At 41.6% G+C, this 15358-nt stretch overlaps 2 protein-coding genes across 2 annotated transcripts in view; both read right to left on the bottom strand.

Annotated features, from left to right (window-relative positions):
- Positions 1-1361: 1361 nt before the first annotated feature.
- LOC131881866 (lactoperoxidase-like) lies at positions 1362-4361 on the bottom strand. Its single transcript, XM_059228851.1, has 5 exons — positions 4168-4361; positions 3681-4066; positions 3131-3488; positions 2834-3037; positions 1362-2742 (listed from the first exon to the last, which is right to left on the bottom strand). The coding sequence occupies exons 1-5, from the start codon at positions 4350-4352 to the stop codon at positions 1584-1586; spliced, it is 2292 nt and encodes a 763-aa protein (XP_059084834.1). The 5' UTR covers positions 4353-4361; the 3' UTR covers positions 1362-1583.
- Positions 4362-11809: 7448 nt separating this feature from the next.
- Positions 11810-15358, bottom strand: part of LOC131882091 (26S proteasome non-ATPase regulatory subunit 11-like) — a 3933-nt gene continuing 384 nt past the window's right edge. Inside the window, exons 2-5 of the mRNA XM_059229131.1 lie at positions 14513-14937; positions 13961-14244; positions 13095-13344; positions 11810-12388 (exon numbers count right to left, since the gene is read on the bottom strand). Of these exons, the coding sequence (XP_059085114.1) occupies positions 12158-12388; positions 13095-13344; positions 13961-14244; positions 14513-14937 (1190 nt within the window). The 3' untranslated portion in view covers positions 11810-12157. The remainder of the gene's footprint in view (positions 12389-13094; positions 13345-13960; positions 14245-14512; positions 14938-15358) is intronic.

Below are 15358 nucleotides of genomic sequence, written 5' to 3'. Positions count from 1 at the left end.
ACCTAAAGCTTCAAAATCATCCTTTATTCTAGGGGTTGAAAAAAAGTTCATGATTTTCGTCTAAATAGTTGTTTTTTGACTTCCTTAACGCTTCTGGGATATCCCAGCAGTTCAAGACGAGAAATTTCTTCATTTTACTTCACTTTTATTTATATATCTTATTTCATCAACAAACGAATTATAATATAATCATTATATAGGACCACCACCAGACAACCGGAATTCTGACCATTCCTACCAACTACCATTTTTGTATCATCAGCATGGGAAGAGATACTGGCATTACTACTACCAAGCTTCTGAAGCGGAGCAATAAAGATGATGAAAAGGAGAGCGCCCAAAATGGAGCCCTGAGGAACACCCGACCTCACATCATGTATGTCACTAAGGAATCTCTCAACCTTAACCAATTGCTTCTTACCAGAAATGAAACTTCTTAACCAATTGAGAACCTTGCCTTGGATCCCAATCTCATGGAGCCTCTTTACTAAAAGACCATGATCTACCTTGATATCTACTTTGATTGGAAGAAGATAAAGCTAACGAACAAAAAGTGCCTTACCTTAAGCAGCCACGCGACCACTTACACAACACAACACGACACAACACACTCAGACCGGCCGTTCTGTCATGATCAGAAGCAACAAATCGTGCGACTGCTCTCAACAAAAGACGGGACAGAACTTGTGAAAATCAATCAACATTAGTTCCGAAAACATAAAATAAGTCATAAAAAGGGGAAAACATTGTGATTTGTTTTGCCATTCAAAAAATTTGAGGGTTTCATGGCAAAAACTGTTTCATCATTTTTTTCACTTCTTGCTCTTGGGTATGACTCTAGACTTGAAATTAACGAAAAATTGATTTTCAAACCAAACTCATGTCTGCAACTTCTAAGCGAGGTTCATATTTTGAAGCATCCTGAAATCATAAATGCGATCATTGCGTGATAATCTAAGCCAATTGTGTACAAATAACTTACGACATAATTCCATAACTAGAAAGAAAGTAAAATACAATTGTTCTGATTGTAATTGTAGTTGCTAATCTTTAGCCTTGTTTCATTTTGATTTAGTTTTTCGTTGGACCGGCTTGGTTTTCAAGTATATCCACGGCTTAAGTAGTCTTTGCATATATACATTGCAAAACATTACATACGAGTAATTAATCAAGTGATTATCGATCATTTGTGCCAAAGAGACGTTAAAATGGACACAATATTAGTATCAGACCGTCTTTGGGACCAATCACGTGTTCAAATGGCAATAAACACCAAGTGCAACTTAGCTATTTAGAATGTTGGGGAAATACTTTTAACTCATTGCACATAAATTAAAAATGAGGAATCGTAAAAAAAGTACTAGTTGTAGACCTCAGTTTGTAATTGACAAGGATTTTCAATGCAGGTATTTTACTTTCAAATACTCAATAAATCTGTATATGGTACATGCCACTTTGCTTATTCGAGACCAGGAGTCTTCATAACAATTGATTGGACTAAATATCGGTATGTAAGAGCAAGTTCCATCTTCTTCTTCATCATCATCTGTATTGACCTTCTTTGTCAAGCTGAGCTTGCTCTCCTAGACAAATCTCTCCAAATCCAATTGGAACGCATCCTCACACCTCAAAGAAGGAGAATTCCGTTTCAAGGCCATTTTAGGCAGGACTTGGATGTCGGTGTTGTCGCAAAATATGTCGGCCAGGTTCCTTTTCCTCAACATATCTTGTTGGGCGTGATCAAATGGGTGCGGTCCAGCATTGTTGGTGAAAAAGAAACGATCGCCAAACTTCAATCGTTTGAACTGATCTCCTATAATGCAGCTAAATGTTCGACCCAGAACCCCGTCCTCAAAGGACTCTTCAGCCAGGCCTCCAACAAAGAGATCAATGTCACCCGGATTGACATAGGTGTCTCGAAGCTGATCCCAATTGTCTTGAGAGATCTCGGCAGGCCGGTTATTCCACGAGCACGCTTTAGGGAGATTACAGAATGCTCTCCATTCATTGTATCCGGGAATACCGTGATCTCGTCCGCGTTGAATGTTCCTAGCCACAAGATCTTGTCCAATGCCACCGTTATTGTTTGAGAACAGGAAATTGGTGACATCATCGGCCAAAAAGCGGTCATAAGCCTGGGCCTCTTGGTTCATCAAGCCATTCAAAAGCCGCTCCATGCCCAATCCGTCGTCGGCCAGGTACTGGGTGAGATCAAAGAATGTATCCTTTACCATGAGTGTATCAATTTCCGCAGGAGGGCTGTTCATTGAGAAGATTGTGATGAGACCCTCAATCATAGTGTGACCAAAACGGAAAGCAGCCGTGGAGAATCCATTGGCCACGGTGGCATCCACATTTGGGTCGTATTTGGTGTCACCTGCTGTCCCAAGATCCTTGTAGTCCACCACAGAATCGCCCAGCATGGCGCTGAGAAATTCGCCAAACACAACGTTTTGCCACTCGGCGGTGAGAATCCGACGAGCGTTTTGGTACAGGGTCTCATCATCCCAATGGGGTCGGAGATCCTTCAGCCCTCTGGCAATGCGATTGTGCTCTCGGACAAAAATGGTGTGCATGCCTGCAAGTGCTCCCATCTCAGTCGCTCGGCTGTCCCCGGCCAAGAATTGGAGCTCTTCGTCAAACTCCAGCTTGGGGAGCAACTCTTTTCCAGTCTCAGTCTTTGTCACTTTCAAGAGACCATCACAATCGTCTCTCAGCAAGGACGCCAATTCAGTGGAAGATCTGAGGAAATGGTATTTTAGTGGTAGTCCACATCCTCAGTGAAAATGGAAAGGACGTTTGAGTCTGGAACCAATGTATGGTTGTTGCTTACCCATACACATGGGAGGCATCAATGAAAGCAGTGACGGCGTTCATTTGCTCTCGAGGACCCTGATGATCTGCCGACCCCTCGCAAAAGGCTGTGGATCGAGTAAGTTCCAAGCATGTGACCTCGCCATTTGTGGCAGGGTGCTCAGATGACCCATCCTCCTCGCCACTTTGGCTTCTCATTTGGGTAACGTTTTGGACCATACTCCTGAAAAGGCATCCAACCCCTCAGAAGTGTACCAAACAATACAATTGCTTGGATCACAAATACCCATGGTTGGTCAGGCAAAATCTTAATTACCTCCAGGCTTCTGCGGACAAGACAGAGCGATCCAATTGCTCAAGAGGCAAGGCTCGGCCAAAGAGAGGCGGCGTTCGGCTCACGTCCACTCCAAAAAAGGTGTCGCTAAGAGGTACAAAGATGGGGAAACATTCTTCATCCGTGAAATGTTCACAACACTCCTCAGCCTCGATTTCGGGAGAAATTGATATATCATGATCCACGTATTGAGCCAATTGGGTGAACATGTGGGTGAGCTCATTGGTTGGCTTGTCGGCATCTGGATGGAAATTTGTGCTCACCAATCTGGGATTGGGCAAGAGTGATGCCGGATGGGAAAAACAGTTGCCTGAACCTTGACCCCAGATACTATTTGGACCTGGAACAAGAGCCACTGTCAGAAACCGCATCAACATTGCTCCTTTGGGGAGGATAATTCTAGATCCTTCCATTCACATCGCTATCATTGAACGTAGTACCACATCAGCTTGGTCCAGCATCAACAATACTCATTGGCCTTTTTCTCTATTCAGAGCAGCAATTGTGCCGGTGGCTATGGACCAGCACTTACTGAAATCATTGGCCAAGGATGAGAAGCGAGTTCCTCTGGGTTGTCCTCGCCCATCAGCATATGCGGGTGGAATCAGTCGCTTGAGCGCCGTGCTGGCCGCTCCAAATAGTGGATACTTCAAATTATTGCACAGCCCAGTGATTGTGCGATACGGCGTTTGAGGGTCACATTCTAGATGCTGGGCCTCAGGAGAGCAAGCAAAATTGGCCAACGGCAGGTGAGGGCATGATTGAGCCATGCCTCCAGGAACACCACCAGAGTTGAACATCTCATGCATGGTGCCTTCAATGCTGGCAATGAGGATATCCTCAGACATGAACTTGTCCATGTTCAACATGTCTGCGCTTCTCTTCACCAAGCGGTTCCGAGCGTCCATGGCCTTGGATCTGGGGATCCAACCAGATGGAGCATTAATGCACTTGTAGTAGTACAATTAGCCTGAGGCAGAGATAACTTCAACTTTTGGGTTCATTCCCGCAGAACTTACTCTCGTGTGTACTTCTTCCCCTTGCGGCTGGCTCGAGTGGCTGGCGTGTGCACTGCCTCCATGGTTCGCTTCTCTGCGGCCAACTCCGCATCAGCCTTGGCAATGGCCTCACGGATGCTCACACCCACGGAATGTCCAATCAAAGCAAACCCAAAGAAGAGGAGGCACACTTGTTTCCAAGCCATGTTGAGAGATGGACTTGATGCACATCATCAGTTATCATTGGCTTTATATAGCCAGAAGGCCCCATTAAAGGTTATGCAAAGAGGCGATTATCCATTGAAAAGGCCCCAATTACTCACAAAATTATCATCTAACCATAAAGTTGAAAGACTAGTTATGCATGAAGTTTGAAATTTTCCATTTCCAGCCCAAAGGATTTTTTTGCTATTGAATAATACGCAAGAGTGGGACTTTTTATGCGTGGCTTCAGGTGTTATGTAGCGATTACTCCCTTGTTTGACCATCTCTCGTTAGGTCACTAAAACATATTTTGGACCTATTTTTGGTACAATCAATACATTTGGCCAGATATTTTGTTCTATTTATATTTGCATAAAATGATCAGTTCACAAACAGTGTTGCAGTTTGGTCATTGCTAATATTACCAAAGTGTTTGAAAAGATCAAGTGAAGGTGAAATTCAACCTAGAACCATTTTTATCCATGAAGTTATTTCACTTGCTCAGCTTGTACTAAAGTACAATAATTGGAATGATTTTGAACGTTTGGGTGATTACAAGAAATGCGTGTCATGGACCGTTTGGGCTCTCTTGGGCGATCGGGACTAGTATGGGTCGATACTTGTTTTTTTGCTTCTTTAACCCTACCAAGGCCTGAATCATCAATGTTATAGTTTTGAATCAAGATATAGACACCTAAGCACACGTTTCACTCAAAAATATCAATTGCTTGCCCGTCAGATAAACCTTCTCATTTCAATTTTAAAGCCGTTAAATCAACTAACCTGCAGAGGCGAGTTTTTTAAACGCTCGTCCCTCTGAGATAAGGCTTGGACATTAACCAGAACGAGGATCCTCACAGCACTTTGGCCCGTGCATTTTCATACTGGTTAACGTCCAAGCCCCCTAACTCTGAGGTACGAGCTTTAAAAACAGGCTATGATCGTCTCTGACTCGTACTGTCTCGAGCGGCTAAACTCAACTTGATTCCGTCACCGCTTCCGTGGAATAATGAATTTAAGATATTTTTTTTTGCGGACTTCCTTACCGCTGCCGGGATTGAAATCCCAGCAGTTCAAGACGAGAAGATTGTTCATTTTACTTGACTTTTATTTTTATATGTTATTTGATTGACCAACGAATTGAAATTGGCTGATCTGGCTAATCCTTGAATATAAGGTTGATCCGGAATTTTAGTCAAAAACTTATCCAAGTCTGACTTAAATCTTGCTATTGGATCAACCCCTACATAAACCCTACAAATATTTGAGGGCAGCAAATTGAACAATGAAGGAGCCCGAAAAAGAAGAGAGTTGGACTTCATTGTTTTAACTAGCCTGCATTCTCGAAGACTTGAAGGTGTTCTCAAAACGCACGTTAAGCCTCTACGGTCACTAAAATTGACCCTAAATCCTGGGTTGGGACAAAGCTCATGAATGCTTTTGAAAACGTACAATATCAGATGCCTTTCGTACCTTCTCTGAATACTGTATAATCCCAACCTTTCTAACCTCTCCCAATACGAGAGCTCTCTCATATCCTCAATGTTCCTAGAAAAACATCTTTGGACCTGCTCAAGCTTTTGCAAACCTGCTAAACTAATTGGAGCCCAAACGGGAGAGGCATTTTTGAGATGCGGCTGAACAATCGACTTGTACAGAGTTAGCATTGTGATACTATCTCTGGACTCAAACGTGTGATATATCCAACCACATGTTTGAAAAGCTTTACCAACTTTCAACTGGATATGCTCATTGAACTTTCCATTATCTTGGAGGACTACACCTAAATCCTTCATGGATGAGACCTGCTCAATGTCCTTACCTTCATCATCTAATAGTGGAGTGTCTAATGGTGTCGACCCAAAGGTCATTGAGTGGAATTTCATTCCATTCAGTGCCATATTACTTGCAGCAACCCAGGAGTAGATTTGGTCTAGGACCTCTTCCAGACAACCGGAATCCTGACCATTCCTACCAACTACCAATTTTGTATCATCAGCATAAGAAGAGATACTGACATTACTACTACCAAGCTTCTGAAGTGGAGCAATGAAGAGGACCCAAAATGGAGCCCTGAGGGACACCCGACCTCACATCATGTACGTCACTAAGGGATCCCTCAACCTTAACGAATTGCTTCCTACCAGAAATGAAACTTCTTAACCAATTGAGAACCTTACCTTGGATCCAAATCTCATGGAGCCTGTTAACTAAAAGGCCATGATCTACCTTGTCAAAAGCCTTGGCAAAGTTGAGATAAACTACATCGACTGATTCATGGCTCTCCAGTCCCTCAATAACCTGCTCTATATGTTCAATCAGTTGGGTAACCGTGCTAAAATGTGCTCGGAATCCATGCTGGCTAGGAGGAGGGACTTCATGGATATCAAGAAATTCAACAAGTTTGAACTTCATGATCTTCTCAAACACCTTTGCAACATTCGAAGTGAGAAAAATCGGCCTATAATTAGGGTGGGGTAAGTCTGTTGAGAGACTTGACAATGAGGTTGAGACAACTGCTGCCTCTTCCTCCTAGTGCCCCTGAGATGGGCCTTGGTGCATTTGAAATTTAGGCATACCTTGTGCCTCAAAGATCTCATGCACATAAATGGATGGAAAAAGCTACACCCCTGTTTGGAACAGCCCTTCTCATTGAATTTGAGAAGGCCAAACTATCTAAGTTTAGGACACCATTCTGGGTGAGCCAGTTTACACCCTTTGCCTGCCTTTTTGCATCTCTGTTGTTTATGGACATCGCAAATTTCTAGACCATTCTCTACTACGCTCTCTTTGACCTCTATGACCTCTCTGACTACAAGGGGCGTTTGAATCAAGTCAAGAGTGTCAGTGCCTGTGTCCCTTTTGCCTACACTTGGTTGGTTCATCCCACAGTCAAGTAGTGGCTGGGTGTGGCCAACCCAAGCTATCAAAGCTTCCATAATGAAAGGCTTATTGATAGAGGACGGAGTTTTCCCATCCAAAACCAGCTCAAGACAGTTCCTAGCCCCTTCAGAAAGTCCCTTCAACAAAGCTTCCATGGTTATTGAAAGCAAGGCTATATGAGGGATCCTAATTGAAAATACTGGAAACCTTAACAAAGAATATTGAGAAATATTCTGGAAATTTCCTTCAGTTTCAAGAGAAAAACTGTTAGAAATGAGTGAGAGGGAAATAAAAGATGAAAAAGTATAAGAAGAAGAAGACAGAGCCAAGAGAGCCAAAGGGAGAAAGAAACGAGCGCGTCTGAATGAGAACCAGCTATAGAGCAGGTAAACAACACACGTGCCAGGTGGAAACCAAGGAGGAACGTACTCCCTGGGGACAGACAAGAAGAAGAGAATAAGTGATTTCGCTAGGTTGGGGCTACCAACAAAGGAGAAGAGATAAGAGTCGGTCGACTACGATGACCTACTCTTGGCTGACCAGCTAGCTAGCCTCAGCCAACATACACCAACTCAACTACAGGAACAAGCTAACATCAATGGAATGGAATCGAATAAACAATATAAACAAAATGATCTACTCCTTAAGCCAAAAATACATGAAATAACCTAGCATTGGGATAAAAAATATTGATAGACGAAAAAAGTGAAATACAACATGAACATAAAAATAAAAGATATAACACTAAACAAGGACACTAAAGCAAGGAAACGCCACCTTTTTGTGATCACCAAACCTTTCCCGACAAGTAAGGCCTAAACTTTTGCCGCTGAAATTTTTGAATGTCAGTTATTGGCGTAATTATTGAACAAAATATGTGACTAATATCATTTTCATAACCATTGATGGTATGTGCCTAAAACCAGGCATTCAGATAAACTTAAAATGACTTTAAATATGTCTTAAAGTACAACTGAAAGTGCTAATTTAGGTTTTCTTGATAAAACAAGAATTTGCTCAAAACAATATCAATAAATTCTCTTCTGCCAAAAATATTATTTGTAGAAAATTTCTTTCAGACACATCTTGACCAAATTTCAAGTAATTTGACGCATTTGTTATGAAACTATGGTTCTCACTCTAGGAATGGCCCTCAATCCAAAAGTAGACATACTGTAGCTCTGAGCTACGTATTGTTCTTTAAACTCATTTGGATGCTTCATAATCATGAAATAATAATTTTAAGAGATATGGCACCTGTTTTTTTGACTATTTTGGTATTTTGGATGCTTTTGTAAGAAAAACAATTTATTGGAGTCCAAAGTGCAAATTGAGATCTAGTCTACTGTACTTTGATATTTCTCTGTGCCCCTTAAATAATGCCAGCCTTTTATACAAACTTCCTAATAAGTAGACATTTAAACTCTACAAAAAGATAACTCATTCCTTTCTCACCAATGCCGCCTGATGTTTTTTGTCAAATGTGTGGGTTTAGACAAAATTATCAATTGTTCATCCAAGATATTCTAACATGTTGACATTTATGTACATGCACTTTTATTGCTTATTCCATACATTTTTTAATATTTTGTCAGTCTACATTACCCATCAATTAATAAAATGACTCTTGATTTTCTATCTATGTGTGTTTTTGAGCCAATTTTACGCAATATTTCACCAATTTCATGGAAAAAACATTCGATTGTTTTTTAATTTGATTTCGATTTATTCTTCTGACTTTCAAGATTAATTCAGAAATATTTAGTATATGGACGGAGTTGTATATCAAGGAGAGCATTATTTAATTAAAAACACCTTAATGTACTATGCAGTACGGATAATCTTGTTTTATTCGTACTGGAGTTAATGTCTTGATTCAACGCAATGGCCTAAGTTGGCGGTGAGGGGAAATCCGTGTCGTTTCCTCTCTATAGAGTCCCTGGACTAAACTACTAGAGATAGGAAGAATGAAAGCTAAAGAACAAAAGTGTCTTACCTTAAGCAGCCACGCAACCACTTACACAACACAACACAACACACTCAGACCGGCCGTTTGAAAAGATCAGGAACAACTAAATGTTGCGACTGCTCTCAACAAAAGACGGGACTGAACTGATAGAAGCACAAATATTTTTAGACAAGTGCTCAATATTTTTTCAAATGAAATGTGCACCCAGGCAGAAGATTCAATTCTCTTACATATTTTAATGGCCAAGGAAGCTGATATTATTGAATTTCTTATACGTTTATCGTTTTCGCAAATTGCAACCTATTTATGGAGTTAACTAGAAATTGGCACACCAAAAAGAATAAATTGGCACACGCTTACCAACACAAGTAAAATTAAAAGGAGTGCACCAAAACTATAAAGTGGCACAACCAAAACTCGCCTTGGCCGTACAGCAGTAAAAGGAGTGCACCAAAACTATAAAGTGGCACAACCAAAACTATGAAGGGCCACACCAAAACTATGAAGTGCCAGACTAAAACTATAAAGTGCCACACGCAAGTGGACACACAATAAAGTGTTTTTGGCACACCAAAAATAGAAATTGGCCCACGGAATTTAAAAAGGTACACACAAAGAGTAAAACTTGGCACACCAAAAGAAAATCAGAAGGTTTCAAAGCACACCAAACAGTAACAAGACACCCTGAATAATAAAGTAAGAAATCAATCATTTAGAGATGCTTGAGTTGTTGGGGCACTCAACAAGCAATACCAGGCAAAGTTTAGTCTCTAAGGGACCTGAAATTGAGTGCTCTTGAACAACTTAATAAGGCATGGTCAGGAGGGTGCTAGTGAAAGACTGCAGTAGATGAGCTAACGACATTAAAGGACACTAGACAGTCTTTGTTACGACGCATATGCATGCAGGAATCTTAGAGCTTAGAGCTAAGGAAGAATATGGAAGCATTTCCATTTCACATAACTGAAAATGTGAATGCTGAATTTATTTTCTGTATAGGATTAAGATCCATTGTGATTAAGGTCAAAAATTGATCAAATATCAACTTTAACCACACTTCGGATGTCATTTATACATTTTCATCCCCAACCATCAACAGCTTCTATTGATGAAATGGATTAGTTGTCCTCCTTCTTCTTGTCATCCAGCCTTAATTATGTCTTGCACCCATACATCGTTGGTTGGTCACCTTACCCTCATAAGCCCTCAGATTCTGTGCACGAGTCAAGCAGCTGTTTTTTTATTTGTGCGCTGGTTTCACAGATGTTTGCTACTTCGCTCCTTTTATGTTCCAACATTTGGTTTAGTGTGCCGAAATATAGTTTGGTGTGCCGAAATATAGCTTGGTGCTCCAAAATCTGTTGTTGTTGTGCTCGGTTTTGTTTGGGTACTTTTCTATCTTTGCCACTTTATTTTTTGGTGCGCTAATCAAAAAACTTTGGTGTGCCTGTTATTATGTCACCCCTTTTTTAAGCTTTACTGTACGATAACTTATCCACGCATTTCTTTCTTGCAATTTAAAAGCACTGGTCTTCCTACAAAGCCCAGAATAACTTAAGACTGGACAAAGAAACTGCGTTAACTACGAGATCAAGAACAACAAAAATTGAACCATAAGAAGCAGATTCACGCGCTGCAATATTCTTTGGCTTCTTTCCATTTTTTACTGATTATCCAATCTAGGGAGTCCTTGAGCCGGTTAAAAAAGGCGGGAAATCCGAAATGTGCTACAAAAGTTTTTCCATTTTTCGGTTTTTAGATTCAGACAGATATTTCGAAAAAAGGAAAAAAAAAGGAAAAATATTTTTTCGAAAAAAGAAGTCCAGTACACGTTTACCTTATTCCCGGTGGACTCCCACTCTGGCAACCTTGGGCAGTTTGCGCAATGAAATGGAACTCAAAAAACGCAAGGACCACTGAGCTGTTTCAAGGCATCTTAATTGGGCAGATAACTCTACTCAGGCCTGTGGACAGCTCGACCAAGTGGCAAATTCGACCCAGGGAACAAGTTAACGTGAGATAAAAAAATACAAAACACAACATATTTGGTGAAGGACTATTTCTAGTTTTGAGCAAATTTGATGCTTGTCACCGCTTTATACAAGATGCTTCTAAGGATGTATTTAAAACATTGAATTATTGAAAGTTCAATTTGGATGGAATTATATATCAGTGACTGGAACTAATGTTACTGAGTTGAGTTGTAAACTAAGTCGAGTTGTCAATTGGGTCAAGTTGTCACATAATTATGTAGGTTGTCCAATTAACAGACAACACAACATTCATAATTCAAGGTCAAGGGAGTCTACTGGACCAAGAATGTGCCCAAGTGAAGTGCCTTGATGCTGTGGCCAGCAGCTGGAAGAATTTGAAGGCATGGCAAAAGTCCCTATCTACCAATAGTCCTTTTCATTCTCCCCTCTCTCCTCTTGTTTGGACAAGCAAACGGAGAACCACATGAATATGCTCCAAGATATCTGATTTTAAAAGGGTATTTTTTAGCTGAACAGCTCATTGTTGATCTATTCTAATACCATAAACGCACGACCATCCCTTCTGAGAGACTATTTAAACGCTATAAGGTTGGAATTAGAAACACTTTTGACATCCAGATAGGGATAGGCATTTTTTTCCTACGAATACAAAATCACAAGCCAAGGCTCACATACGAAATTTGTCTGATTCTTTTAAAGTTTGATGCAGTAGAAATTCACAGAGGTAAAATACTATATCGGGGACTATGGCCCTTGTGTTGACGATTGATGCTGCACAGTAGTTTGGATGAACCTGATGATGACACAGAAGCCGATTGACATTGGTTTTTTTTATTATTATTGGATTAAATAGGCTCTCTTGTTTGAGCCATCATCAAGAAACAATGGCCATGTGTGTGGTAAGGGAAAAGGGCGAAGGGGAGTAGGAACAGGGGGCGGGGCAAAACTAAACGAAGGCAACTTAATTGAGTTTCTGCGCGGATGAATATAACCGGTCAACAACTCGAGACATGGCTCCAATGGTTTCGAGAACGTCCTCGTAAGTGGAGTCTTCTTCCTTGGTGTCAAACACGATCAGAACGCCGGTCTCTTGATCTAGAATTCCCTGGAACTTGTGGTCCAAAATCATCTGAGAGAGTTTCTTCTCCACCTCGATCTCGGGCAGGTTGATCTTCTTGGCCACGTATTTCACCTGGAGAACAAGAAATCGCAAATTTGTACTCATGCCATCTTAAAATTTTCAAGCATAACTGATCGCCAGGTATGGGGACGTTTAGGCAAGCTCTGGCAGGTTCGTTTGTTTGCTGGTACCAGAGTCAGTGATGAAAGTTTGGGACTTCAAACACGTTTTTGAGAAGCTGACCCTTCTTTCGCATTGCTACATGAGGAAAGGTCAGCTTCGATAAGACCAGTTTGAAACGCCAATTTTGCATCACTGGCATTGGCAGGTAAGTTTGTTTGCTGGTACCAGCGCTTGCCTAAATGTCCAAATAGCCAAGGGAGAAGGACACAGGAAACTGGGGGTATTGCTTGAAATTGATCGCTAATTAAATTATAAAATAGTTAATTCCGTGTCGGCTATTTCGCATTAAAAAGGAAATATGTGATGATGCTATTTAAAATTTTAGTTTTTCAGGGAAACTGCATTAGTTTCCATTTTATGAAATTAGACTTATGAAAAAATAAACAAAGGATAAAATGTCGTTTTGAAACACTATGTGTTCATCGCAACAAACACTTGCAAGTCAAGAAGTGAGAAGTGGTATTACATGAACGCGTTAGAGCAATTTCTTACTCAAAAGTTACATTCAGTAAATTGCAAATGATGTAGACGAACAGTTATTGACAAAAAATAAGGTTGGGCCACAAGTCAAAAGGAAGAAGTGAAGATGATCTACCTGGACTTTGGAGTAGGGTTGGATGATTCGGCACAGATTTTGTTCAAGCATGGTCTGGTAGAGCTTGCCGAGATGTTTCTTCACGATCTTATCGTCGGCCAACTCGGTCTTGTATTTCTTCAACGTGGTCTGAAAGTCTGCCAAGGAGCGATCTTTACTAGCCTGGGAAATGGACTTCATGGCATCGATGGCCGGACCACTATACTTCAAGGCCAGTTTCCCACTCACAATATTAAGCACTTCATCAGGACTGAAAAAGCAAGACATCAATGAATTGATTGGGTGGAATATACTACACTTATACCGAAGATGGACCGAGTCATTGAAAAGAGCTTCACCAAGGACAACGCAGCAAATATTTCAAAAGATGATCCAAAAAATTGAGGTTGTCTTTTCTATTTTCATCCAGTATGAAGGATATTTTATTCACAAGCTTTTCTAAACGCTACAGGGATTGTCATCCCCAGTACTACTAAAAGGAAGGGTCTTATTTCGTCTATTTACCAAACAAAAAGATTATCAAATTTTGAATTGCTCCAAAACAGGAATGAAGAAGTTTCTTTATAACGGCGGAATTCGAATCCACGCCCATTGGGTAACTCACTCGTTCCTCTATCGGCTCAACATTATTTGTTTCAAATGGCAGATTCAAGAGAAGCTTGTGACCGCATCACCAAATAAACGCCTTTTTAATGTGATGTCCGTGCTTTCTGCAGTGGTTTGTTACATCGTATCCAAGCGCCCAAATACGCTCTACCAATTCACTCTAGTTTGAGCTAACACACATATTTCCTCATCATCAATTAACTGAGCTACTGAAGAGCCATTCAAAGACACAGTCATAAGAATGTTTCATGGGTACTCACGTGTTCAGCATGATCTTCGACATCAGCATGTACTTGAGGGCAGTGATGGCCATTTTATCATCGACGGAGTCGTAGCCCTCGAAAGCCTCATAGAAGTAGGAGAAGGCGGTCTTGAAGTCCTTCTCCTCGGAGGCATGCAGGATGCCAGCTTGAAGGTCCAATTGGGCCTGGATCTTGGGAGGAACGTAGATCGAGTTGGCCGTGGTGCGGGCGGACGTGAGGGCGGCGCGAGCACGCTGCAGATTGCTCAGTGCGTGGTAGGTCTTGCTCTCCAATAATTGCACCTAATTCACGAGAATGAAGGAGAAATGATTCAAGATTGTTTCGGATTTAGATTCATGCCCGTGGTTGAACAAATTCAAGGTTAGCCCATCGACAGCTCAAAAAAAAGACATTAGAGAGATTATGTTTGCACAAGCCGCGCGATATTCGGCTAAAAACTCTTGGTACACTCTTAAAGTGCATCAAAATATATTTTGCCATGTTGACATTTTGTTGGCCAAGCTCTCTCTGTCTTATGATCCCCTTTCGTTTCGTCAATTGTGCCATTACCTCGACCAAGAGGTTCTTGTCGTCGAGCTTCTTGAGCTCCTTGAGCAACTGAGCGCCCAGACTGAGGGCGTCCGTGAACTGTTCGGTATCGTAGTAGAGTCCGATGAGTCGGGCCTCCAAGCTCTGTCGGAGGAAGATCCGCCGCTCGTCCTTGGCCCAATCAATGCACTCCTTGCACAATTGGACCTCGGCCGGCCCTTTGAGCGTGGTCCGCTCCATGTCCAGGAACATGTCCACCAGTCCACGCACCAACTTGGCCGCCTTGGCCTTGGAGATGTACTTGAGGAACGGACGGACCTGCTTGATCAGGTTGGACATCTCGGCGGCCTTGCCCTCCTCGCGGTATTTCTCGCCCAACTCCAGAATGTTTTGCTCCTGATTCCGCAACACATCCTCACTCTGCGACAACGATGACGGACTCTGGCCTGGACACAGTTATAAAGCAAGAAAAAAAAATGTAACATGTAACATGAACAATAAAAACCTCCCAAAAGTGGTTTGGGCCCACTTTGGCATTGGCCCTTTCCGATTAAAAGAGGTTGGGGCACAAAACTTTCGGCTCACAAAGATTAGACTTGGAAAATGGTTTAGCCAGGTTTGACCCAGTAAAACCTCGGACAATATCTTGTGGGCAATGGCAATAAACATCATCATGGCCTTAACAGAACCAACAGTATCCATCAGCTGGCTGAGCACTACATTAGTAATTACCCCATGAGGCAACTTGTCACGTCTGCTTTTGGGCATATAAAAACATCACGCCAGTCCTTCATGAAACTTGAAGGAACTAACTCCCACAAGAGGCCCAAGATTCGAACCCATGGCCTTATTCGGACTGGTCCCCCC

Source organism: Tigriopus californicus, chromosome 6 (assembly GCF_007210705.1).
Source record: "Tigriopus californicus strain San Diego chromosome 6, Tcal_SD_v2.1, whole genome shotgun sequence".
Taxonomy (NCBI): domain Eukaryota; kingdom Metazoa; phylum Arthropoda; class Copepoda; order Harpacticoida; family Harpacticidae; genus Tigriopus; species Tigriopus californicus.
Note: the sequence above shows the minus strand (reverse complement) of the source record. Positions and strands in the feature narration are given on the sequence as shown.

Excerpts from the sequence above, each read along its gene's own strand:
- LOC131881866 (XM_059228851.1), bottom strand. The coding sequence starts at position 4,352 with ATGGCTTGGAAACAAGTGTGCCTCCTCTTCTTTGGGTTTGCTTTGATT. Across the intron at positions 4,067-4,167 it reads GGGAAGAAGTACACACGAGA|ATCCAAGGCCATGGACGCTC; the intron begins GTAAGTTCTGCG and ends TTGGATCCCCAG. Across the intron at positions 3,489-3,680 it reads ATCCTTGGCCAATGATTTCA|GTCCAAATAGTATCTGGGGT; the intron begins GTAAGTGCTGGT and ends CTCTTGTTCCAG.